At 44.1% G+C, this 18013-nt stretch overlaps 1 protein-coding gene across 1 annotated transcript in view; it reads right to left on the bottom strand.

The window, feature by feature from the left end:
- Positions 1-365: 365 nt before the first annotated feature.
- TBC1D21 (TBC1 domain family member 21) overlaps positions 366-18013 on the bottom strand; it is a 38707-nt gene continuing 21059 nt past the window's right edge. Inside the window, exons 5-11 of the mRNA XM_083475973.1 lie at positions 16506-16616; positions 15419-15519; positions 13530-13626; positions 11536-11633; positions 2893-3009; positions 797-886; positions 366-435 (exon numbers count right to left, since the gene is read on the bottom strand). Of these exons, the coding sequence (XP_083332099.1) occupies positions 394-435; positions 797-886; positions 2893-3009; positions 11536-11633; positions 13530-13626; positions 15419-15519; positions 16506-16616 (656 nt within the window). The 3' untranslated portion in view covers positions 366-393. The remainder of the gene's footprint in view (positions 436-796; positions 887-2892; positions 3010-11535; positions 11634-13529; positions 13627-15418; positions 15520-16505; positions 16617-18013) is intronic.

Here is an 18013-nt window from a genome sequence, read left to right on the forward strand (position 1 = left end):
CATTGTGACTGTCACCCATCCTACCCAGAGAAGCAAGGGGATTGAATCTGGAGCCTTCTGCATGTGCAGAGTTACTCTGCCTCTGAACTCTGCCCATTCCTTATGCTCGGTAATGTGCAGCAGGGGAGCCAGCCACATCACAGCTTCAGTCATCTTTATGAACATGGTATCCTCTTAAGGATCCACTGTCTGTGGATCTGGTCTGGCTTCAACTAGCTTGATGCTCCATTTGGTGCTAAGGCAACAGTGCATGCAGTTAGTCTACCTTTCTTGCTCTGACCCACGTCAATAGGGGCAGAGAGGGGACATCTGCCCCCAGTTGACTTCCATTCTGTGTCACTAACACCACTCAGGCCACATGACTCTTTCGACTTTTATAACAAGGCACCTTTATTACAGTGACAGACCAAAGAACTCCTTGAACTCCTTCGGAACCTGAGGACAAATGGAGGACACATCAGCAATATATATATAACAAAGGGAATAAATCATTGTTCACCTCCCGCCACCCTTTATTTAACTAGGGAAACTGCCTGAAGTGGCAGGGAACAAATGACCTCACAGAGGGGAACAGGGGTATTTGCACCAGCTGTACCCCCAACAGTGACATTTCTCAGGCTTTTGCCTGATTAGTAACAAAGTTTAGTTGTGTTTGAGTTTGAGTTGCCTTTGTTTGTTATTGTGAGGACAGACTTTTTTTTTTTTTTTAGAAAAAGCTTAAGCCTGTGAATGGAATCCTTCTCCGAACCCAGAAATATTATATTGGAAGGAGAGTTCCAGTTCCACCCCCCCTTACCTTATCTTTATATTTCAGGAGAACCTCATATGTGTTGCAGGATTTGGAGATCAATTCATCGGCATCCAGATCTACGATGTTATTGCACAGCTGTAACAGAGAAGAAATGTGACAGCTTATCAGTCAGCTGGGCTTGCTGTTTCACAGATTATATTGCCATTTCTGTTTGGTTGCAAATGTATTGCAGTCTCTGATATGAAAATATTAGAATATAAGAAGAATGTGGACGGATCAGACTAAAAGTCACTCAGCTCCAGCACCAGTGGGAAGAATCACTGGTGATGCCCACTAGTCCTGCAGGATGGCACCACCAAGCCCGGGAGCCTCCCGACTCTGCTATTACTCTTCCTTGCTTTCATTGAGTCTTGTTCACACATTACACCAAACACAGGTCCATGTGTTTGCATAAAAGGGTTAGACTTGTTCATAGAATAGAATCATAGAATCATAGAATCATAGAATCATAGAATCATAGAATTGGAAGAGACCACAAGGGCCATCGAGTCCAACCCCCTGCCAAGCAGGAAACACCATCAGAGCACTCCTGACATATGTTTGTCAAGCCTCTGCTTAAAGACCTCCAAAGTAGGAGACTCCACCACACTCCTTGGCAGCAAATTCCACTGTCGAACAGCTCTTACTGTCAGGAAGTTCTTCCTAATGTTTAGGTGGAATCTTCTTTCTTGTGGTTTGGATCCATTGCTCCGTGTCCGCTTCTCTGGAGCAGCAGAAAACAACCTTCCTCCCTCCTCTATGTGACATCCTTTTATATATTTGAACATGGCTATCATATCACCCCTTCACCTCCTCTTCTCCAGGCTAAACATGCCCAGCTCCCTTAGCCGTTCCTCATAAAGCATCGTTTCCAGGCCTTTGACCATTTTGGTTGCCCTCCTCTGGACACGTTGATTTGTTGATTTGTAATACTCAACTATTGTGTGCCCAGACTGTGCACTCATTGATTGTTATATCTGAATTAAACTCAGAGCTTAGAAAGCTATTATTTAGGGACTAGTTTTCAAAATGTTTAAAAAGGAACTAATACTGGTTCCTTCACAAAATGAACTAGTCCATTCACATTCAGTTCACAGTGCAATTCAAGTTCATCCAAATGATCTTTGGCATTTTTTTCCAGGATCCAGGCTGTTACAATCTGCTGGGCTGATGTATAAAGCATATTTAAGAATATTGTTGTTGTTGTTTAGCCGTTTAGTCGTGTCCGCCTCTTCGTGACCCCCTGGACCAGAGCATGTCAGGCACTTCTGTCTTCCACTGCCTCCCACAGTTTAGTCCAACTCATGCTGGTAGCTTCGAGAACACTGTCCAACCATCTCATCCTCTGTCGTCCCCTTCTTAAGAATATTAATAAAACATTAAAACGTACACACAGTGGAATGTGATCTGTTAATTTTCCCCAACTATTACAAACTTCTCAGAATAATAAAATTGTAGAGTTGGAAGAGACCATGAGTATCATCTAGTTCAACCCCCCCCCCGTGCAATTCAGGAATCTTTTTTGCCCACCATAGGGCTTGAACCAAAGAGTCTAAAGAGTAAAAAAGCACATGTAAAAGAATAAACTTGAAGATGATCTTGAAGGTGACCTTTACCAGGAGAGTAACCAATTGGCGGCAGCAGAGATAAAAAATCTGTGGCCCTCAAGATGTAGCTGGACAACAATTCCCATCATCCCTAACCATTGACCAGGCTGGCTGGGGCTGATGGTTGTTAGAGGTCAATAATATCCAGAGGGTTACAGGTTTCCTACCCCTTGTTTATAGCATGGTTGCTGAATATGGTTAGGTTGTATTGATGCATTATAATCTTTGTGGCAGGCAGCAGCAAAAATCTAGAAGTTCCCTAGGTATGCTCCGTTGCTTTCCTTCCAACCCTACAACTTCACCATTCAACATTTATTTATTTATAAGAGTATGTGTATGCCGCTGTATCATAAAATATCAGCGCAGCATACAATGTTCACCAAGATTTTTGTAGGTAGCTTGCCTATGTGGGAATTCCAGGGTACCCTGGATTATAGTCTTGGTGCTTAAATTGCATCTCATGTAACTTTTAGGTGTTCTGATAGTCTGACTCACCATTAAAATGTCGTCTCCGTTCATGTCTTCTCTGAGGATCTGATCTCTCACTGTCTGCAACATTGTGTAGGCTACAATCACTTGAAAGTTTCTGCAAGGCAGCCCAGTCAGAAACACCTTGGAGGAGAACAACACAAGCTAGAATTAGGGGTGAATGGATCAGTCTATTCCCAGGCTGTGCCAATTATATTTGTGCCCATTCATACGTCTGTTCCATCTCTGCATTCATCTGTGATTTTTTTTCCATTACAAAATCTGAACTCTAATTTTGTATAGACACAGAAGATTTCCCCCCCAAAAAGTTAAAAGTAAAATACCACCATTATAAATATTCTGGAGGGTGTTGTAACAAATGTTGCTTGCACATGATCTATTGTTCTTGTGTGAACTATACATTTTGAATATTATCTCCAACATATTTTGTTGTTATATAACCTCTAAAACAACTTGTCCTGTGTTTGTGTATTTATTATGACATTTAAAAATTAGCTTATGTCACAGTTTTAACAAATCTTTGCACTTATTTAACATTCATTCCCATATTTTCATATAATGGGAATATAGAATCTTGTGCCAAATTCCTGGTTCCCATTCTTTTATAGAAGGTGATGATGATGATGATGATGAAGAAGAAGAGGAGGAGTTTGGATTTGATCTCCCGCTTTATCACTACCTGAAGGAGTCTCAAAGCGGCTCACATTCTCCTCTCCCTTCCTCCCCCACAACAAACACTCTGTGAAGTGAGTGGGGCTGAGAGACTTCAAAGAAGTGTGACTGGCCCAAGGTCACCCAGCAGCTGCACGTGGAGAAGTGGAGACGCGAACCCGGTTCCCCAGATTACGAGTCTACCGCTCTTAACCACTACACCACACTGGCTTGTCCCCTCACCCCAATAAGAACATATGGAGAACCTGCAGGATCAGGTCAATGGCCCATCTAGTCCACATCCTGTTCTCACAGGGACCAACCAGATGCCTGTGAGAATCCCATAGGCAGAACCTGAGTACAAGACCACTCTCCCTTGCTGTGGTCTCCAGCAATTGGCATTCAGAAAGGCCTCCGACCCTGGAGCGAGGGCAAAAGAAAAAAGAAAGAAAGAAAGAAAGAAAGAAAGAAAGAAAGAAAGAAAGAAGGTTAAGGACCCCTGGACGCTTCAGTCCTGTCAAAGGCAACTATGGGGTTGCGGTGCTCATCTCGCTTTCAGGCTGAGGAAGCCGGCGTTGGTCCACAGACAGCTTTCCAGGCCATGTGGCCAGCAGGACTAAACCACTTCTGGGACAACGGAACCCCGTGACGGAAACCAGAGCACTCGGAAACGCCATTTACCTTCCCGCCACAGCGGTACCTATTTATCTACTTGCACTGGTGTGCTTTCGAACTGCTAGGTTGGCAGGAGCTGGGGCAGAGCAACAGGAGCTCACCCCGTCGGGGGGATTCGAACCGCCGACCTTCTGATCGGCAAGCCCAAGAGGCTCAGTGGTTTAGACCACAGCGACAAAGCTAAAGAGATAAAAAGGGCTTGGTGAGTTGGGAGAGTCTGTGGCAGAGAGAAATCCAGAATCAGAAGCAGGTGAGGAAGGAGTCCAAGAGGCAGAGGGTCTGGCTGGTGAAGAGGCACAGGTGTCTCCTGCTGCTGCTGCGACAGCCTCCTCTCCTTGCTGGTCTCCCAGAACCCGCGGAGGCATGAAGCAGGAGGAGCAGAGGACAGGCATGCTGACGCAGTCTCAGATTGCTTGCAGAAACCCTGGGAGAGGAGGGCACTTAGGCAGCTGTGTGAAGACAGGGACCTCCAGCCTCCACAACTGCCTCATAGGAGCAAGACCTACCAGAGAGAGTTGGTGTGCTCATTAGGCCTGGCACTCCTGTGCCGATCCTGATTTTTCTAATGAAGAGTTAGCTTCACTTAACTCTGTGTCATTTACCGCTGGCCAGCTCCTGACACCACAAACAACACAAGCAACACAAAGACCAGTATACTAGATAGCACTGCAATTCTTATTGCATAATATACAACAAAAACAAAAGCAAATTGTGTACACTTGTAAATTCCAGCGAAACAGTCAGATTATCCAGGATCACTGTCTTACGTTGTTATTCACTTACTATTTCGGCACTATGAACGCCTAAAAAGTTTTACCACTTAGCCCACAGGATAGCATTTATCACTTTGTTTCAACTATAGACCCATTATACTTCTACGAACTTTCAAAGATTGACAGATGTGTGTTCATTTGATTTCAAATATATTAGAGAAATTACAAGTGTACACAATTTGTTTTTGTTTTCATTGTATATTATGCAACTCAGGTGGCACTGTGGGTTAAACCACAGAGCCTAGGACTTGCCGATCAGAAGGTCGGTGGTTTGAATCCCCGCGACGGGGTGAGCTCCCGTTGCTCGGTCCCTGCTCCTTCCAACCTAGCAGTTCAAAAGCATGTCAAAGTGCAAGTAGATAAACAGGTACCGCTCCGGTGGGAAGGTAAACGGCGTTTCCGTGTGCTGCTCTTAGTCATGCTGGCCACATGATCCGGAAGCTGTACGCCGGCTCCCTCGGCCAATAAAGTGAGATGACCCCCAAGTCGGTCACGACTGGACCTAATGGTCAGGGGTCCCTTTACCTTTACCTTTATGCAATAAGAATTGTAGTGCTATCTAGTATACTGGTCTTCGTGTCGCTTGTGTTGTTTGTTGTGTTAAGTTTGCAACACAGGGGGTTGTTGTTCTGTATCGGCTCTTGACAATGACAGGGTTTTTGCAGGGGTTAAATGAGGAGCGGGAGACCCATGTAAGGAGCCACCTCAGTGGTTTAGACCTCAGCACCACCCGTATCCATTATGGCTAGTAGGCATTGATTGGCCCGATCTTCCATGAAATTGTCTAATCCTCTCTTAAAGCCATCCAAGTTAGTGGCCTCACTGCCTCCTGTGCGAGCAAGTTCTAGAGTTTAACTGTGTTGCACTGTGTGAAGAAGTCCTTTCTTTTCTCTGTCCTGAATCTTCCATCATTCAGGTTTATTATTGTTGTTTAGTCATTTAGTTGTGTCCGACTCTTCGTGACTCCATGGACCAGAGCATGCCAGACACTCCTGTCTTCCTCCCGCAGGTTGGTCAAACTCATGTTAGTAGCTTCGAGAACACTGTCCAACCATCTCGTCCTCTGTCGTCCCCTTCTCCTTTTGCCCTCCATCTTTCCCAGCATCAGGATCTTTTCCTGGGAGTCTTCTCTTCTCTTCTCATGAGGTGGCCTAAGTACTGGAGCCTCAGCTTCACGATCTGTCCTTCCAGTGAGCACTCAGGGCTGATTTCCTTCAGAATGGAGAGGTTTGATCTTCTTGCAGTCCATGGGACTCTCAAGAGTCTCCTCCAGCACCATCATTCAAAAGCATCAATTCTTCAGTGATCAGCCTTCTTTATGGTCCAGCTTTCAGGTTCGTAAGATGCCCGCAAGTTCTAGTGTTGTGAGAGAGGGAGAAAACCCTTCTCTATCCACTTTCTCATTGCCACGCATAATTCCATAAACTTATCATGCCACCTTTTCCTTGCCTGTTCTCTAATCTCAAATGCCCCAAATGCTCTAACCTCTTCTCGTAGGGGAGTCACTGCATTCCCTGGATTATTTAGATTGTACTTTTCTAAATATGTGGCTACTAAAATGCTCCCTGCAACCCAAATATTTGCCACTTGCTGGTTGTTGTTTTAAAAAAAGATCTGGACAAAAGTTTTTATCTAAGTATGTGTTCTTTATCACTGTACATATTTTAACACATTTCTGCAATTTGGGGCACACTTTGCTACATTTTGAGCTGAAAATTGTACCGAAAGATTCAGAGAAGTGTAAGATCTGAAGGATTATTCCATCTCACTCAGAACATTGGTCTGGGAGCTGCTGCAGATCAGATCAATTTGCACCGGAATGCACAGAAGCTGAATTCTTCCAGCGAACCTCACTAGAATCAGTGGATGTCATGGGGGAGCGGGAGTGGGAGAGGGTTGAACCGTTTGAAATCTCTGCTTAGCATTTATTCTACTTTCTCTTCCCCATCAGTCATTTTAGGTCGACAGCAATGTGTGCACCCAAGTGTTGTTTTGTGTCAGACATGCACTATGTCTGAAGGGGAAAGGATGACAACAAGGTGATATGAGCCACACTGCGATGCCTGGTTATTATAGAAGATGCCTGTTTTGTAACACCAGAAGATCACACTGCAAAGAATCTTATCCCTGACTTCTCAGGATCTGTATAGAAGGAGTAGTTCAGCACACCATTCAAGGAAGTGTCTAGTCTGACACATAGCTGGGTGCCAGCAGGAACCGCAAGGCACCTAGAGCCTTAGAAATGAGTCAATTTCCTCTGTAACTTCCTTTGTTTATCTCCTGATTTGTTTTGCTCTGCGTGCCACTCATCCCAGATTCTGGTTTAATTAGGAAAATGGCAAGCAACAATTTCAGAATTGGAGCATGCCTCATTCACAGCTTTCCGTTCCTTCAGAGAATTTGCATCTCTTAGACCCCTCCGCTGTGCACAGGTGCATTGACAAAACACTGCAAAATGGCTCTCTTGGTGTGGTTGCACATCAAGAATGTTGTTTTTTTTCCGGGGGGGGGGGGCTTTGGTCTTGTGCATTAGTAAAACACCACACCCAAAGAATCTTCATTAGTTATTGCATTGGAACACAGAATTAGGTGCGGAAGGTGCAACTCTTTACCCACACTTTTGCCATGTGGGATGTATATTTTAAGAACTCACCTTATTTCTAGGATGCAATATCTTTTAAACTGCTTTTCATTTTATGTTTTAATTGTTGTAACCTCCCCTAGGACCTTAGGATGAAGGACAGCTTATTTATTATTGTTGTTATTAATAAGGCTTTTTTGTTCCATCTTTTATCTAGGCTTGCGTGTGAATTACCGGTAACCATGAAGGTTGGAGAGGAAGATGTGAATGCAACAGAGTCGCCGAAAGTTGTAGCAGAATGTGCATGCGGTGTGTGGCACATGCAACCTTTGGAGAGTTTAAAAACCAAGAAAAATTGAGAATTCTTAATGCATTGAATCTACTTTGGAAGCAAAGCCAGGCAATTCCAGAACTCTAAAATGCAGGGACAAAATTGGAAGATGAGAATCCTAGGTGTGGATGTCACTGTTGTGGGTTTATCCTGCCACAACGAGGCCCACCTTCAAGATTTGGAGGAGACCAGATAACTTACTGTTCAGGTGCTTTCCCTTCCCTATATTTTCCTTTCCCACTTCATGCCCTGCCCAAGATTAGGATACTGAGTCACTGCAGCCTTCAGGAAATGAAGCAAAGCCCTTTATGAACAGAAAAACTCAGATTTCCTGTGGAGCACAGACTGATCTGGGCTGAAAAGTTTTTTCCGCATGCATATTTTTAAATAGAGCTTAGCTAAATCCAATTCTGCCACATAGCCAGTACAACAGAGAAGGTGACCTTTGGTTATTTCTTAAGCAAGACAGAGGTAAGCTAAACCAGTGCAGGGAAAATGAATGTGGCATTATTTGGTGGAGGAAAGAGGGCAGGGACAAGGTTGCTTCTAAGGCAGGCTTCCTCAAACTCGGCCCTCGAGATGTTTGTGGCCTACAACTCCCATGATCCCTAGCTGGCAGGACCAGTGGTCAGGAATGATGGGAATTGTAGTCTCAAAACATCTGGAGGGCCGAGTTTGAGGAAGCCTGTACTAAGGTCTCCTGTGGCTCAGGGGACGGGTGGTCTCAGCTGGTGCAGAAGGGGTGGAAGCTGTTAGGGGAGGGGGTGGAGCCTAGTGACACTTTCAGGAACATCTGGATTGGTGTGGTGAACTACTGGACTACAGGTGGTAGCTTCTCACTGGATTCTTCATGCTCTGGATTGACTCTGCCCATTCAGGCTGGTCATTGGATCATTTTGGGCAGTAGAGAGTATAAAAGGACTCCTGTTCCAGATGAGCTTTATTTGAGCAGGAATGTTTTCTTGTGCTCTAGTATGTCCATGTTTCTTTGGTGGTTGTTTGGTTCTGGCTTGCTCCTCAACTCTGCTTTCCAGTGAGTCCTTCAACCCTGATTACTGACTGGTTCCATGGCATAGCTGTCAACTTTCCCCTTTTCTTGCGAGGAATCCTATTGGGAATAAGGGAATTTCCCTTTAAAAAAGGGAAACGTTGACAGCTATGTTCCATGGTTATTAATTCAAGGTTCCTGGCTCATCCCAGACTTCTGCTTGTAACCCAACTATGACCAGCCCTGTCTTTAGCATATGCACCGCCAGGGTGCAAAGATCCACCCAGCACCCCCAAATTAACTTTTATTATGCTTATGTCAGACACCACGCTTATGCCTTATCTCTTGTTGTCAATGACAAGCGCCGTCATTGAGTCTGACAAACGCTGCCGTTGCGAATGACAAGTGCCGCGTGTCTTTGGTAAATGAGTGCAGAAAGTCTAAAGTCCTTTAGTGAAACAGTAGGTGTACATTTTGGTAATACCTAGGTATAGATGTATTTTGTTTTTCTAGCTTGATCAAAATGATTTATTATTTCATAACAGGTAGACAGTTAAGAGCTTAGGCAACTTCAGCGATGGGCGCCTGGCACCCCCCCCAGAATTCAGCGCCTGGGTGCCTCGCACCACTCGCACCCCCGGGTAAAGACGGCCCTGACTATGACGTGGGCAAAGGAATGCACATAGCTGGAACAAGCCTGACTTAAGGTATGTAGGAAGCTCAGTATTTGTCTGCACTGATTGGCAGTGAGACTTTCTACATGCAAAGCATGTCACGGCTAAAAATTAGCCGCTGTTTCTTTAATACAAAAGGAACTGAGTTAGCATGAATCGGCAAAGCCTGCATGACTCATACAACCTTTCACCTGCATATGCCTGTATATATAGAGTTGTCATTGGTTGTGTGTTGGTCAGATGGTAGAAAGCTGGTTGCGTTTGATATGTATAAAGCTGTTGGTCGTGGTTGTACAAGACGACTTTTAAGAATAAAAGCAGAATTCTGCAAAGTACTCTTTCTCAAGGACCAGGCAAAGGAGGCAAAGTGTTATGTACTGAGTTGAATAGGATCCAAAAGGCAGCAGTCTGATTGGTCCTAGAACAATAGGATTCAGAATGCAGCAGTCTAATTGGTCCATGGGAGCCACCCAATCCAGTTCCAGGTGGAAGTGAATCTGCAACCTGATTGGCCTACAGGTGAATCCCGGAATTAGCCAATCACAATTAGCCAATTGTGTAAATAATGTATATAAAGCAGACATTCTGGGGGAACTTCCATTCCTCCTCACCACTATGAGCTGAATAAAGAGCATGAAATCCACTCTTGACTCCAAGTATATTTCACAAAGGAGGTCAGAACCTTTTCCTTTTCAAACACTGACAAAGCAGATGCCCCACCACTGGTCCACAGTCCTTCCTTTGCTTGGCTTCTTGGTGATAGAGACTGATAGACGTATGAGAAGAGGGGGTTACAAAAGAAAAAAAGAAACCTCTTAAGCCATAAGGAAAGGAGCTTGTCCCTTTAATTTTGACCCTTCACCCTGAAATTTTACTCCTTCTACTAGAGACCCATGGAAGAACCCTGAACCATTAAAAGATCAGGTCAAACTCTGAGGTCTGGCAACCCCAGGAAGGATATTCAGCATTTGCAATAAACTGCTTGAAGCCCAAAGACCCCTAGAGGAACTGGCTAGGAGGCCGACCTGCTACAACAATAACACCAACGCAAATCCTAATGGCCTGGATTAATTGAGCTTCTTTGGAGATAGCGAAGAACTTTCCTTTCCCAACCCAGATGGAGCTTTGCCCTTTCACCTCCCTTCCACATAATTACCGGCAAACGGCTGGTGTGCAGAAGCCGACTCAGCAGGAAGGACAAACACAAGGGAAAAATTCTCTGCACATATTAATTGAAATAATAAAAGGCGCCGGGGTACAGGAGGGGCGGCTGAGGCTGCTAAACAAATGGCTGCTGTTTGGCGGGGTCAGAACATCCTGCTACAGCAGCAGTCCTGGCCTCCATTTGGGATTCGACTTAAAAAGGCAAAAAAAGAAAAAAGAAAAGAAAACGGCTTTAAGAGGAGCTGTGGCGCAACCACTAATGCGCACCAGCTGTGTAGCTGGCAGGAATCACTGGCCAGCATCAGGGAGGCAACTGGCGCAGTACCATGGAGAGGCTGCTTCTCGTCTGGCAAGGCTGCCAAGCCCCCTAATTTTTGCCCAGAGAGTCAACAAAACGGAGAGAACTGCCAGCCGTAGTGAAACAGATTTTGCATTTAAAATCCACTGTGGCATCCGCTGCACGGAGAAGATTTTGCTCACTGGAATCTGAATGCAGGTTTCCAGGACTGTGCTGAGAATCTCCCTTTCTCTCTAGATATATATTCTCATTTAATTATGCATTTGCTTTAGGAACTGCCTCTGTATCACTGTTGCTCTTAGGAATGACATGTGGAAGCAATCTAAACCCAGTTAGCCAGCATGGTAGCAAGCAAAATATGCCAATGCATTAAGATGCACAGATGAAGCTTCCTTATACCAGCCGAGACGATTTGTCCATTTAGTCACCCAAACAGGTACTGAGGGGTGTTTTATATCCAGCATCTCTTCAGGAGCATAAACTTCCAGCCATGTAAATAGCAAAAACCACTCACCTCCCAAAGTCTCCAGACATCGTCAAAAGACTTGAAAACTCGCTGGAAAAACAGGCAGAACCAAGGGAACAAGGACTGTACCACTCGACCTTTCTCTTCTAGAAATATTAAGGAAATGGAAGTTTAGAACCCATGAATTGTATCTCAACCCAGAGGGACTGGCTGATTGCCCTAACAGAACAAATAGGTACCTTTGCGCTCATCTAGTTCAACTTCCTGATCCATGTAGGATCCGCAGTGCAGTGCAGGATGCGACAACAATATCCCTGATAGGATGCCCTGTCAGCCAGCGTCTGCTTAAGTACTGACAGCAAAGGAGAGCCCACCACCCCTGGGAATGCCTTTCTATTGTTGTTTTGTGAATCAATGAAGCTGATGGCATCTTGGAACAGTGAGGTACAAGACTTCCTGTCCTGCTGTCTTCTGTGTTGAGGACAGAAGGTAGAGACATAGAATCATGTAGGTCATCTGCTTAAGCTTCCTGCTCTATGCAGGAAATCCAGAGCTACAGTATTCTCAACAGATGGCTGTCCAGCCTTGGCTTGAAGACCTTCAACCTTTTAGGCAAATTATTCCATGATCCAATTGCTCTTACCATGAACACATCTGTCTGTAGCTTTCCTTTTGGGGAATTATAGGGAATTATATACCCAAATTGTATAGAAATTTATTCATGTATGCAACTACAGTGGCAAGAATGTTACTTGCCCAAAAATGGAAAGATGAAGAAGTCCCAGCGAAAGAAGAATGGATACAAAAACTTATGGAAGATGCAGAAATGGTGAACCTCACCGGAAAAATAAGAAATCAAGGTAACAAACTTGTTAAAAAAGAATGGAAATGGTTTGTGGAATACAGTGGTACCTCTAGTTATGAACTTAATTCATTCTGGAGGTCTGTTCTTAACCTGAAACTTTTCTTAACTAGAGGCGTTCTTTCGCTAATGGGGCCTCTTGCTGCTGCTGTGCCACCAGCACACGATTTCTGTTCTCATTCTGGGGCAAAGTTCTCAACTCAAGGTAACTCCTCCAGGTTAGCGGAGTTTGTAACTTGAAGAGTTTGTAACCTGAGACGTTTGTAACTTGAGGTACCACTGTGTATCTACAAATAAACTGTAAACAGATAAGAACGTTGGCAGGATTGTTGCAATAACCTGCAGTTTTATATATTTAAAGTAGATGAATAAATGAGTAAATTAAATTAATTTGGAATATGCAGAAAATATATATATAAAAAAATAAAGGAACCACAGAAAGAGGGTCAAGGAAGTTGAGTTTTGAAATGTTAAAATGATTGTAAAATTATTGAAATGTATAAAATTTAAAATAACAAATAAAAGAAAAGCAGGAAAAGAATCTGTCTCTGTAACTAAATATCAATAATAGGGACTCTTTGCACACATATCTTGGCCTGTATAACTTCTGGCCCTTAAAGTCAAAGTCAAAGGCCTGGAAACGATGCCTTATGAGGAACGGCTAAGGGAGCTGGGCATGTTTAGCCTGGAGAAGAGGAGGTTAAGGGGTGATATGATAGCCATGTTCAAATATATAAAAGGATGTCACATAGAGGAGGGAGAGAGGTTTTTTTCTGCTGCTCCAGAGAAGCGGACACGGAGCAATGGATCCAAACTACAAGAAAGAAGATTCCACCTAAACATTAGGAAGAACTTCCTGACAGTAAGAGCTGTTGGACAGTGGAATTTGCTGCCAAGGAGTGTGGTGGAGTCTCCTCCTTTGGAGGTCTTTAAGCAGAGGCTTGACAACCATATGTCAGGAGTGCTCTGATGGTGTTTCCTGCTTGGCAGGGGGTTGGACTCGATGGCCCTTGTGGTCTCTTCCAACTCTATGATTCTATGATTCTATGATTCTAAGCCAACAATACTTTTCACTACCCATATACTGTGGCCTGCTAGAGTGGTTGGCAAGCCCAAAACTGTTGCAGGCATGTTGATGTGGCGTGATATCTGAAGAAACTGGGCAGGTGGCAGAACTTACCCAAATGCTTTGCAAAGGTTGGATCCATAAATGCAATCAAGGCTCTAAGCATGATCAGGTTTTTCTCCACCCCAACGTTCATAATGCAGCTATTCTCCTGGAAAACAAGAATCCTGGGCTGTGAAAATATTCAAAGGAGCATGATGAGGCCAGATGGCACAGGCTGGCTGCGTCCTGATCTTGCATAGGTCAGTCCACATGATGGGAATAAGTCCTCCCCAAGACACCCAGGAAACTGAAATATATAGTTGTTCCAGGGACACATTTGTACTCTGTCCAGACCTGTATGGGAGGAGTCCCTATTGTGGATCTCTAGCAAAATGCTGGATGTGCTAGCTTCTGTTCCCCAGCACAGAATGCAGAACAGGCACTCCTGCACCTCTGCTTCAACAGAAAGTCCTTTGCCTCATTGCTCCAAGAGATTGTAACTGGAGCTGTGCACTGCCCCATGTCTTCTATTTTGTTTTATAAAGAAAATCCCCTGCATTTCTTTGGAGTTCAGAGACCTTCCTACATCAAGCAAATGCACTCTTTAAAAAGACTTCCACCCCAAGCTTCCCATCCATCAGGACCCACAAGATGGCTTAACAAATATATAAATGAATTAGAGCACATGAACCTTGTTGTATCAGAATACATGTTTATCAATAGGACCCAGCTTGCTGTTTCACACAGTGGCTGGGCTTGTGGAAGTCCACAAGCAGGGGATAAGCATAATAGCCCTGCTGCTCATCAACCTACTGGTATTCAGTGGTATACTGTCTTCAGATATCTGAAGGGTGGCTGTTGTTGTTATTAGAATTGATATACAGAGGCTGTTCACAAGCAATAAAAGCACACAGCCAAATAATGAGTATCAACCAATTATAAAAATACAGCTACCTGTAATTAAAATAAATAGTAAAACAACCACATTAAAACATCTATAATTAAAATACATTAACAAAGAAGCCAATTAAAATACATAGTAAAGAAGCCTATTAAAACAGTGTAACAGCAAAAACCACAATCAAAGCGAGGAATTCCAGCCAGGAGGTCAGAAGAATGCTTGTGTAAACATGTGTATTCAAGAGCCGGTGGAATGCCAATACTGATGCGGCCTCTCATATTTCAGCATGCAGTAGAAGATGGAATGGACTTATTATCAGCTGTTCCAGGACTGAGAAGTGGGACTGGCTGGGAAGTCGTTTTCAGCAAATCTTCCTAATAGTAAGAGCTTTCTACCAGGGGAATGGATTGCATTAAGTGGGGATGGGGGCTCCCCATTGGTGCAAGCATTTAAACAGAGGCTGGAGAGTCATCTCTCGGGGATTCTGTAGAATCCTACACTGCAGACCATGCATTGAGCAGAGGGTTGAGTACAAATTCCAAAGTCCCTACCAGCTCTAAAGTGTTTTGACTCTGGAGACTGTGTGGACCCATAATGGCTAACAGTACCTGATAGAAACCATATCTCCGAATATCAGTTGTTGGGGATCACAAGTGGAGAAAGCCCTGTTGCACCTGGGCCCTGCTTTTGGGCTTTCCAGAAGGTTACAACAGAATCCTGGACTAGATCCAGCAGCACTCTTCTTGTGTTCTTACCAGCTGTTGTACAGTTGGTGAGAAACAAGGAGAAAGGTCTTCTGCACAACAGCATACAGACTGCGGAACTCTGTCACCAAGCGCACTATCACTATCATTCTTTACAGAATGTACTTTTCAGCAAGCATTTAGCATTCTGAGTCTTTAGTCTCCCTGCTGTATTTTGATTTCTTCTGCTGGTGAGTTCTTTTATTGGCTCCATTCTGATTTTTGCTAATTTCTTGAATAGTTAAAAATATTGCAACCTGCTTTGGACACTTCTTCTTGCAAAGGCAAGGTGCAAATCAACCAACCAACCAACTTACTGTTTTTTGGAGAAAGAATTGGAAGAGCCAGTAGATCTCATGCTCCTTCTCCACAAGTAGGCGGAAAAGCAAAAGCATCTCATGGAAGCCTTGCTGATATTCTGCCAGAGAGCAGAAAGAGTATGGGATGGTGAGATAGAGATGAAACTTTCTGCCCATCACTCTTGTTCTATAATTATTCTAGTTCCCAATTTTTCTAACCAGATAATTCATTGTTACAACTTGTCCCCAGTTACAACCTACACTCAAGCACCACTGATGTGGTGTCTCTTATCGTCCTTCCAGGCCAGAGGACACTGCTGTACCAGCCTCCTCTGATTCTGAAGACTTCCTCCCCCAGGAGAGCCCACATCACTCCCATGCCACAAGTGTGGGATAACCAGCCTCATATAACCAAACAAGCTTAAGTCTAATTAATGCATGAAGGGGTTAAAACCATAGAGTAAGCTGTCCTGCCAGACTTAGCCCAGATCAACCAGGAAGTTTTAAGCTAAGGGTAAGGTAAAGGTAAAGGGACCCCTGACCATTAGATCCAGTCATGGCCGACTCTGGGGTTGCGGCGCTCATCTCGCTTTATTGGCCGAGGGAGCCGGCGTACAGCTTCCGGGTCATGTGGCCAGCATGACTAAGCTGCTTCTGGCGAACCAGAGCAGCACACGGAAATGCTGTTTACCTCCCCGCTGGAGCAATTCCTATTTATCTACTTGCACTTTGACGTGCTTTCGAACTGCTAGGTTGGCAGGAGCTGGGACCGAGCAACGGGAGCTCACCCCATTGCGGGGATTCGAACCGCCGACCTTCTGATCAGTAAGTCCTGGGCTCTGTGGTTTAGCCCACAGCACCACCTGCATCCCTAAACTAAGGGTACAGTAGCCTTTGTAAAAAATTCAATAGCACTTTGCCTGTCTACCATGAGACAAGTAGGCAATGTAATTGTATTTAAACAACAACTATGTATGCCAGAAATCTGGTCTGGGGAAAATGGGAGGAAAACCAGAAAAAACTAAAATAGTGTGGGTTGGCAATGGCATCAGAATTAACCTCTACAAAGGCCAGATACGAGGGGATTTTCTGTTCATCTACTTACCAGCTTTCACATTGCACACATAGTTCAGCAGAAGGATCTTTTCCAGCTGGCTCTTGTCTACAAGTGTGTTGCCCTGTGCATCTTTGATGTAAAGCCGCTGAACATCAGATTCTGTGGAAAAAGAAATGGCCACATGGAGCTATTGCCACAAACCAAGCCAGAGTACAAGAAGAGAAAGGTGCTGCAACCCCTCTGAGTGATATTGCCAGCTTGCTGCAAGCAAAAGACCTGGATTCGATCTCAACCATTATAATTTATGCTGTAGTAGATGCCAGGCAGTACATTCACTTGCTGATTGGTCTCACAGCATGCATTAAAACATCTCATTTGCACATTAGTATCTCCTCTTTCTCCTTCTAATTCATTCCAACAGTCTCCTTTTAATCTTTGGATCTTTTCATGAATGTCACCTACTGTGCTGTTCAGTAATGGCCCCAGGGTATTTTGTTTTTTATTTGTGGGGTAAGTCAAGCTTCTCTCAGTGCCCCCTTTTTTTGAGTGCCCTCCCTGCTGTTGCAATTGCTCAGGAAGCTCCTAGATTGACAATGGACCCAAGTGCGGTGTGGGTCTTGGTAGGTTCCATACACCTCCAACTCCAAATGCCCATATATTGACTAGATTTTAGTACATTCTCCAGTCATTATGCACAATCCCCAACCAGGGCTTGGGGTAATATGCATATATTGACTGAATTTTGTTCCTCATCTGGCCATTATGCATGACCTCCAACAGGCTTTGGGGAATGACACATCTCAACTGCATTTTGCGCATTCTCTGGGCAATGTGCACACTCTTCAGCCAGTATGCACACTCTCTAAGAAACATGGCCTTTTCTATTTCTTCTTCAGAAGTGTGAAATTTGTACTCCCTAAACTGCATCTAGCCCACTGCATAATCTGTGTCTCAGTCAGCTGAGGGGCTGCAGGGAGAATCTGGCCTTAGGTACCCCACCTCTCGACTGTTGCACTGAGAAGGAGCAGCAGAACTGATGGCACTGCCTCTGCCGACATGGGCCACTCTGGACCCATCTGCACAATGTCAGAGGCAGAATCATAGGAGTTCTACAAGATCATGCAGAGATCTTAGTCAAGTGGCATGCCTACTTATGTTCAGCTGAAACGAAAACTTACCTTTTGAAATTAACAAATAAACTTTACTTTGAAAAATACAAACTAGCTCCTCCTCCTCCTTTCTTGCACACCACAAAGTATTCCCTCATGTCCAGGGCCAGATTTAGGTTTGATGAGGTCCTAAGCTACTGAAGGTAATGGGGCCCTTTATATGTCCAGCTGTCCTTTGCCAACAACAAATTGCCTCTGTTTTTTTGTGTTGAATATATGCTATATGGTAAGTGATGGACCTATTTTATCAAAGTAATGGTTGAACTGAAATACAATTAAGAAGAAGTGTATTAATAGTGGAATACAATTAAGAAGTATATTAATAGTGAAATAATTATTAAGCTCTAACTTAAAATGATTTTTATTCATAACAAACTTAATAATGCA

Source organism: Podarcis liolepis, assembly GCF_965112155.1.
Source record: "Podarcis liolepis genome assembly, chromosome: 14".
NCBI classification, from domain to species: Eukaryota; Metazoa; Chordata; class Lepidosauria; order Squamata; family Lacertidae; genus Podarcis; species Podarcis liolepis.